Genomic DNA, 9,280 nt, shown 5'->3' on the forward strand with positions numbered 1-9,280 from the left:
GCAGTGACCCGAATCGCTGGCGGATCTGGTCATGCTCTTGCAGCAGGAGGTTTGAGCGGTTCCAAAAGCCAGCAAAGTGCCAGCACACCGAAATCGTAGTCGTCACGAAAATCTCTAAAAGTTGCTGTATCATCCGGTTGCATCCCTTCTAGATCTAGGAGAAGAAAATTGTCGTGGGACTAGAGGGGGACATCTGAAGCAGTCGCTCCGATCTTTTCTTATTTTGACCAGAGACTAAGCGAATGAGGCGTTTTTTATTGTGTGTTTGTATTTACTTATTTATTTTGCTCCAAAATCATACCTAGACCCTTGGCAGAGTGATGACATGAATCTTAGCGGTACCCTTCTGCACCTTGGCCTCGATGGCCTTTTTCTCACCCACGGTGGCGGCGACCTTTTTTGTGGCGTGCTTCTTTGCGGCAGCCTATGTTTCTCCGGCAGCTCCCTTCTTCTTGTGGACAGCAGCTCCAGTGTCACTGGCGGCTTCTTTTTCAGCACCTTGCTGACAATCTCCAGGTTGCGTTTCTTCTCGCCCGGCAGCGCGCTTTTGCTTCCTTCACGCCGATTACGTGGTTCTTTGTTGGTCAGCTTCTCCTGGAACTCTCCGGTCGATGCCTTGGCGACGTTGGCAGCAGTCACCAGCTCTCATCCGGGCGATTTCGTTCATGGCATATCTGTCAATGCGCAAATATCGCTTCGTCCTTGTTGGGTTCCGCATTCTGGGGCACCTCTACCACCCAATCTTTCTCGAAGATCGAAGTAGGTCGCGTGGCGGGTCGGACGCAAATTATACCGGACGGTGCTGGGTGGCGTTAGTCATCAAATTCTGGTCTGAAGAGGATTACTAGAATTTGGCCAACTACGTGGAACTGAAAGTCTGAATTTTTGGATCCGTCAGGATCGCCGCCTGTGGCAGTAATTTGGATGTGTGCTTCCTCCGGCATAGAACGGCTGTTCAAGATCATGTTGTTCAAACCCGGTGAGGAATTTCCTTTTTGCATCTTATTTAATTTCAAGCGTAGAAGGAGTGGCCGTGGCTGAATGGTTACGGTGTTCGCTTTATAAGCGAATGGTCCTGGGTTCGATTCCCATCTGCTCCCAACGAGAAAGTTAAAGAAATATAAATTCGTGAAACTCCTGAACATGAACGAAAAATCAAAGTTGCTCGAGGCGGGGTTCGATTGATAAACAAAAAGGCTAACCACTAGTCCATCGTGGCTTGATGAGCTATGACTGGAATTAGGAATACTGTTACTGCTAACTATATACGCGCTGGGTCTTTGTCCATTTGACAAAGGTTCGGAAGTTCTAAAAAACGTTTGAATCTGATTGATGCAAACGTTCTTCAGGGTGGGGCTTGTCGATAAAGCTGAGGTACCTCGCGCTCGGCTAGCCAGCGTAGAAATAGGTCACCGAAGCTCGGCAGAGCTAACACCTTTCAAATGCCTATGCGAGTTATTTGCATGTATAGAATGTCAAATTCTAAAATACATGGAAACAACTCAATTTGTAAGAAGCGGCCGCGTGGTCCCGTTTGATTGGTTGCACACACACACACACACACACCTCTACCACCCAATCTTTCTCCTTTTCGGCCTTGAACCGCTGGGAGCTGTAAATGGGAACCGATTTGTCCAACACCTCGTCGTATCTTCTTGATGCGGGCTCTTTTTCTGCTTTTGCAAAACCTCGTTAAAGATGTCAATTTTGCCACGTTTTGAACGAAAATACTTGGAACCATCGGCACTGACGGCACTCTCTTTGGAAACGGCCTAAGTGTTCTTGGTCTTGGCGGTGGCAATAGCAGCCAATTTTGGCTAAAGCCGCTGTCGGAGCCTTTTTGCCAGCAGCGGCACCGTTTCCGATAGCAGCAGCATTCATCCCTTTTTGGCCGGTTCGGTATTTGGGGCAGTGACCAAGCCTTCTTGCCTCCCTCAACACCTTTCTGACAGCCGGAAAAATTTACGCTCCCGCTGTTTTTGTGTTTTGCAAGTTGTCAGTGTCATCGTTGAAATGTCAATGTCAAAACTTGTTACGTCGTTTGTGAAAATCATGGTGAAGATTGAGAAACTCTGAAAAACCTGCGTGGCTCAATGTTACTCAATTCTATTCAAATTTTCTCAAAATCACTCACTGTCCTACCCCTTGCTTCCAACCCTAAAAATTTGATGAGTTCTTCTTTCCAATGCTTTTAAAACATCAACAATTGGTTGAAAAATAGAGGGTTAAACAATTTTGCGTTTATTGTTGAATACGATTTAAAAAACCCTAAAATGCGTTATTTCATATACCGTAAACCTGGGTGACTTTAATAGGATTTCAATTTGTTTTTAGAATATTTTCCAACAGGAAAGAATTTTTTCAAGATTATTATTTTTAAAACATGTACTGGGGTACGCCATACCAAGTCCATGCACTATTTTGGAAAAAAAATTTCAATAGTGTTTAGAAAAATAGTTACGTTAAAAATTCTTTGTTTAAATTCCGGGGTGACTTTGATAGTCATAGTTTTTCTTGTTAAAATCATATTTAAGATGTTCAAACTTTATTTGTACGTTAAATGTACCATCACTAAAGTAGATATAGTTTTAAAGAAAAAAAAATCAATTTTTAATATTATTTAAGGGGTTACATACACGTAGAAAATCACATAATTTCATATTACAGAAAAGTTTTTGAAACCAATAAAAATATGATATGACTTGATGAACGATTATAGACGATTTTAACCTTAACATTTTGCCGTGCTCAAAGCGGACTGTCAATCTTTCAAAGCGTTTTTCTCGAAACAAAAAGTTGATTAACGGGTGCCACAATATCTCGGGATGGGATGGACCAAATTGGCTGAAATTTGGAGTGAAGACTCTCAAGACATATTCCGTGTGCATGACGAAGCCCGATTGAAAATTTTTGCTTTTTAAAAAAATACAAAAATCAAAAACTGACGATTTTTTATATGAAAAGCACAAAAATAAAAATATTTATATATTTTTTTTTTAAATAAGTTTTTTTGAAAATCGGCCCTCGTCATGCACACAGGACTGGATTAACGAGGCTTCACCAAAACTTTGAGCCGATTTGGACCAAGCAATGTTGAGATATCGTGGCACCCGTTTTTTGAAACTACCAACTTCAAATAGCTATATCTCGGCAATGATACAACCAAATGTCTTCAAATTTGTTTTAATAATAGATGAAAATGTATATTTTAGTTCCCTGAAAACAGATTTAAAATGAAGTGTGTGCTTACACCAACCTCTTACTTTTTTATCGATTTACATGTATGTAACCCCTTAACTAAGTTTATAAACTTTTTAACAAAATACATTTAAATTTTAGGTAATATTGTCAAAAAGTGGAATTTTCTCTGAAATTTCTTAAAGCTAGTTTTGTTTATAAAACTATCGATTTAAATTGCATTTCATACTTAGTTCGAAGCACAAGTTTTCACATTTTACATGAAATTTGTTCAACTGAAATTGCCTATACATTTGGAGATTTTTTTAATTGTGTTTCAATAACACATAATTCTCATATTATTATTATTCACCAACTTTTTTAACCTTCTCCTAGTGGAAAATTGTCAAAAGAATCCGAAAATGCATTCCGTTTTCCGATTTAAAATCATGTTCATTGAGAAAATCATGATACTTTGTGAGGTTTTGAATAATGACTTTCATCAACATTTTCTTACCTATAGTTAACTAACTTTTAAAACTTTTGAAAATTTTATGAAAAGTCCATGTCTGATGAGTCTTATATTCAAGTTTTGGACTAACATTCCTTCCTTTTGTTGAATTGCAGGCTTCTTGGGAGGGCGCCGGTATTGACTAAAACAAATAGAGATCTTCAGCGAACTAGTGAACGATAATTGGCTAGAGCGAGTTGTGGCGCTATATCCACGGCAAATAGTGTCCTGGGCATTCGTGGAAATACAATGTCCCATCCCATAGGGTCCCGGAGTACCAAACCTTCTTAGCATGGTGCTCCCAACGAATACAACCAAATCTCGGAGCGTATGGTGGTGTGTCCCCACGCTTCTTTCTCCCCTGTCGATTCAGAATTGTGTTGTTGTTCGAACACTCAGTGCTCAAACTCAACCCAATTACGAGTCATCTCTGCGATACGGATTTACGCAGTAGGCCTGGCCGCTTTAACGCTTGTGATGTTTCAATGCATTCCGATGCAATGGCGCACTACAAATGTTAATAAATGACAAGAAGAGTGCTAGGCGTCATCTAACCTAAGGCACTCTCCAGGGTCCCTTCGAAAGATTGGCTGCGCTAGGGTCTGATTAGATTAGATTAGATTAGATTAGAACCAGTGAACGATAATTGGCTGATCATTTTTGATTCATGGTCATTTTTGTATTTAGCATGTTTGGACTCGTTTATTATTTTAATACACTCATCCCTCATATTCGGAACAGTTTACGGATCGGCCAATGTTCAGCAAATCATAACAAATCGATAATAGAACATAATGATTAGCTTTTACCTTCATTTGAAAGCTATCCTTGCGATCTTTCGAAAGCTGTATCGAACAACTGCAAATTTTAACTTTTCTATCAAGTTTTTGAAGAAAAACATTGACCCATGAAAACCACAAATTCGGAACACTTTTTTCTTACGGATGTAAACAAACTTTGATTCTCTCTTGGAGTACATATTTTTTACAAAATAATGACTTCACTCACTGAAATCAATGAAACTCAAGCTTAGTGATGTTTTATGAATGGTCTGATAACTTTTTTGTGAAAATATCAGTTTAATCCAGGTGTTCCATAATTGTGGGAGGCACAATAACATCCCACAATTATGGAACGGGCAATTTGGAGGCAGTGTTTTGGCTCTGAATAAAATAGTCTCGAAATGCAGTTTTTTGTCCAAAATTAACTACTTTTACTAGTGAAATAGCAAAAGAATGTCCAAATAAAGGTCCTAAAAATAGCAGGGGCGACAGAAAAAATGCATTTGGCATGCTATTGACAAATTATCACAAAAGTGTTCCGAATTTGTGGGTGTTCCGAATATGTGGGAAGACTGTACCGTCTTCTGAGGGGAATTGGGACAGCTGTTTTAGCCTTGCTACTGCATAATGTTTGAACATGTTTGAATGGTTTGCCGATCCGCCCCAGTTGACGGTACACAGAAGATCAAAAACAACGTTCTAAAAACTGTCCCTATTCAGACTGTAGTCCTGATTCGCCCTAGTCGACAGTATTGGTGAAATTTCGATGAATAGTATCGAAGAAAACATTGAAAATACAACTCAAGAGAAGTCAAGTTTTCAGGAAAACAAATTTTTCACAAAATGACCTCCTGAACACGACCAAATTTATTTATTTTTTTGAAAGAAAGGGTTTAATTTAAAATGGGATGTCAATTTCATTAAATAAAATACATTAATATGACATATCTATGATTTATGGTAACTTTTAGTAAAAGCGAAACATGTTTGTTAGAATATAGCTTAAACTTTAACTGTTGATTGCTCTCATTTGGATCCAAGGGGACGACCATTTCGTAGATTATCGATGTTAGAAATTCCAAGTGTTTTGATAAGCCTAGGGGAATTGAAAATATCAAATGAGCATTTTTGTGCATTAAATAAAGAACCAAACCTACTCACAATCTCTTAACATTAGGGTAGTAACAGCCAATGTAGAAGATAAAGTTCATCGGTTTCGTGCCAGCCCAGCTGAGTGGCGTTTTGTTGGCCAATGCAATTGCATACAATTCGGCGCATCGCTCGCTGGTCAGTCGTTTATCGTCCGCGTTGACCGGTTTGTTGTATTTCTGAAAGTGTTAAATTGCGTTGTTTTAAACAAATATTAAGCTTAGTAATAATATGGTTAAGTTACCTCACCGGGCGTGTTTGTGAAACATTCTTGCAAGAAGTTTGTTGCAGTTGGACCCGGACAAAAGATTGTGACGTCAATGTTGAAGCACTCGTTCTGGAGTGTTTCAAAGTAACCCTGTGAATAAATTTTGTTACTTGAATCATCAATATGTTTTTTTGGATGCCTAATTTGTTGGTTAGTTCGTTTAAAACATCCCAACAACCTTTCGATGAAATCCTAGAACTCTCGATTATTTTGATGTGGAATTGTTGAACAAGTTTTGACTGTCTCTAGAACTTTAACTAGCACAAGGCCAATCATAATATGGAAACTTGTTTTCGCATGAAAAGAAAACCCTGAATCAACATCCTGATTAGGGTAACTGACAAGAAGCCATCCTGGATCATAATAAAATCCAAAATTGCAATTATCACTGTAATACCTGTTCGGCCCATCGATATTTCGAAAACAACTCGTAGGCAAATTTGAATAAATCCGGCGTTTGTTTTGGCGCCAAACAGGTTTTTCTGTCGTTCTAAGTCCGAGCGCGCCAGCCATCGATCTTTACTTACGTGCAGGGCGTGCTTGGCCGCGGTGTAGGTGGCCGAGTTCGGGAACCCGACGAGCCCCGTAACGCTGCTCGTGACAGCGATGTGGCCTTGGATGTTTTTCTTGAGGAAAAAGTTCAACGCAATTCGCGACAGGTTCACCACGGCAAACACGTCCAGCTCGAACAGCTCCCGGTCCACCTTAAGCTGGATCGTGTTCCACTCGGCACGTTGAGACCGACCAGCGTTGTTCACCAGGATATCAAGGGTTTTGAAGTAATCGATGACCTTATCAAAGCACTTTTTATGGTTGTCAATTTCCAACATATCCATGGGCAGAACTAAAACGTCGTTGGCATGCAGGTATCCCCGGGAAGCCTCAACGCACTCCTGCTTGACCTTGAACAGCTCGGATTGCTTCCGCGAGGACAGACACAGACGAACTCCATGCTTGGCCAGTACGATTGCCAAGTCCCGTCCGATGCCGCTGGACGCTCCGGTAATCCAGACGACCTTGCCCCGCAGAGTATCTTCGAATTGAGAACACAACCAATTAGCCGTCGTTGAACCGCCGCAAACCCTCCAAAAATAACTCACCGATAGGCTTGCCAAGCTTTGATAACAAGTACAGCTCCAAATCGGAGTCCAAGTAGTAAAACACTAAAAATTGTATTATGTAATACACAATGACACAGAACCCAACTAACGAGAACAGAAACATGATTGCAGCCCAGAGAGTGCTAAATGCAAATTAGAGTAGAACAAGAACTTGGAAGCACCCTCGACGGCGTTCTTTTGCCAACTGAAGAACGTTTAGCGCCATATCAGCATCTGATGGACAGTCGGGCTAATCTGCAGCAAATAAACAGCCGAAGCCGGTTTTGATTTCAAAACGAGCACACACAACACACTGATCACAGTTTGAAAAGGTCGTACGGCGTCGTGAAAGCGGGCTTTGTGTTGTTACTTGTTCTTATGAATTGATTCAAATTCAGAATTTATTTTGATTGACTTTTTTTACAGAATTACTCATCAATTCATGAGTTTACTCTTTCGTTTACTGAAAAAAAAATAGAATTTAGAGCTACCGTTGTTGTTTGAACTTTTCTACTCAACCTCAATCCATTTCAACGAAACATCTTTGCAGTTAACTTTACGCAGTCGATCTGGCCATTAGGAAAGAAGAATGTTGAATGTTAAAACCTTAACTCATTATTTAAATTTTTATTTTTTTTTTATTTTTTTGCCCCCCTTAATCGACTTTGGTCAGAAACGAGGGACATAAACTTCAAAAAATATTTACAACGGCCTTATTTGACATTTAAATAAAAGTAGCTTTCCATAAAAGTTTGCGCTATGGGATAATTTTGATCACGAAACTTAGGTCCATTTTATAGATATCTTCTAACGGTGAGGCGAAACGACCACTTTCATATTTCTGGAATTCTACTAAGACAAGTATTTACGTGATTTGTGGTTTAAAACCGTGAAAGGATATAACTTTGGTGTTTAAGGGACTTTTGTGTAAAATTGAAAGCCCAATTTGATAACGTACTCAACATAAAAAAAACACACATATTTCTTTAAAAAAATTAAAAAAGTCTTAAAATTGATGCTATTTTCTTGCTATTTTCTTTCGAAAAAAGAGTGAAATGTCATTAAAGGGGAAATTTAATGTAGGGGATAGTGGAGAGACTTGATCCCCTTTTTTTAAACGCACATAACTCTGTCAATTTGTCACAAAACTATGAACATTTAACTATGTTTGGCTGATAACGGTATTTAATCAGATGAACTTTTCGAATCATGTATGCCAAGCGTTTGAAAAAAAAATATTTTAAACCGGTATTTTCAAAATGCTAGGAATAACTTGATCCCCCTTTCAACATTTTAAAGAAATCTTAAGCCAAATGTTTCTCATTCATCCAAACTTTTGATTTTCTATAAGTTACAGAAATTTCACATAAAACCTCTATGTTTGTGTTCAAATATAACAAATATAACGTCATGATTTGAAATCCGGACACTAAGTACCATATTATTTTTGTTATAGCTGGCAAAAAATCATGTAATAAGTTGGAAATGTAGAAATATCATTTAGGATTTAGTATAAACAGTCAGTTTTAAGAGAATGCATGCAAAATATGTCTTTTCTAACAATTTTTTATGAGAATTTGAAAATTAAAACTACTTGTTGTGCTTCGAATCCCGGAAACTGTTAAAAACTGATTCGAAATCCGGACACATTTGCTTCGAATTCCGGACACTCGATTTTGCTTATGAATCGCACAAATTTGGACTGAAATGTTAGTGAAAGGTTGTTAGGTCTCAAATAAGCTGGTAACATCAAAACAATCGATAGTTTGTACAAAAAATGGCTAGAATTTAAGAAAATCAAAAACATAAATTTCTGCTTTGCCTTCCCGGTGCTTCGGACGCCTTTGAAATATTTCCGTTGAAATGTTTCACATTTTTGATAAACTTATAACTTATATGTTCTTTATTTAATTGTTTTGGCATTAACGACAGCGTTCAGACAAACTTTAAATGAAAGTTGATGTTAGAATTCATTAAATAACACCGTTTTGACATTCATAATGAGAAATTATATCCAAATAATTGATAAAACAAGTTGAAGTGTCCGGGTTTCGAAGCGTCCGGGAATTCGAATCATGACGTTAACAAGTTTAGTTTGTAAAATATTTAAAAACATAAAATAGTATGTTTTGTAATTCCGCCGTGAAACTACTTACTTTTCCTGTCATTTTTGAACGATGAAAAAGCCTACTTTTCTGTACCAAAAAATAACAGAATCAAACAACAACACTTTTCAAAATAAATGCTGAAATGTTCTACTTTTCAGCACTGGAAGTATTTTTTTTCAACATAT

General features: G+C 38.3%; 1 protein-coding gene across 1 annotated transcript; it reads right to left on the minus strand.

Annotated features, from left to right (window-relative positions):
* Positions 1 to 5,384: 5,384 nt before the first annotated feature.
* On the minus strand, positions 5,385 to 7,244 carry LOC6043663 (dehydrogenase/reductase SDR family member 7). The gene is made up of 5 exons (XM_001861257.2): positions 6,988 to 7,244; positions 6,415 to 6,920; positions 5,864 to 5,977; positions 5,632 to 5,798; positions 5,385 to 5,566 (listed from the first exon to the last, which is right to left on the minus strand). The coding sequence occupies exons 1-5, from the start codon at positions 7,109 to 7,111 to the stop codon at positions 5,497 to 5,499; spliced, it is 981 nt and encodes a 326-aa protein (XP_001861292.2). The 5' UTR covers positions 7,112 to 7,244; the 3' UTR covers positions 5,385 to 5,496.
* Positions 7,245 to 9,280: the final 2,036 nt, after the last annotated feature.

This window comes from Culex quinquefasciatus, chromosome 2, assembly GCF_015732765.1.
Source record: "Culex quinquefasciatus strain JHB chromosome 2, VPISU_Cqui_1.0_pri_paternal, whole genome shotgun sequence".
NCBI classification, from domain to species: Eukaryota; Metazoa; Arthropoda; class Insecta; order Diptera; family Culicidae; genus Culex; species Culex quinquefasciatus.

Excerpts from the sequence above, each read along its gene's own strand:
- LOC6043663 (XM_001861257.2), bottom strand. The coding sequence starts at position 7,111 with ATGTTTCTGTTCTCGTTAGTTGGGTTCTGTGTCATTGTGTATTACATA. Across the intron at positions 5,978-6,414 it reads CGGCCAAGCACGCCCTGCAC|GGTTACTTTGAAACACTCCA; the intron begins GTAAGTAAAGAT and ends ATTTATTCACAG. Across the intron at positions 5,567-5,631 it reads TACCCTAATGTTAAGAGATT|GCTTATCAAAACACTTGGAA; the intron begins GTGAGTAGGTTT and ends CAATTCCCCTAG.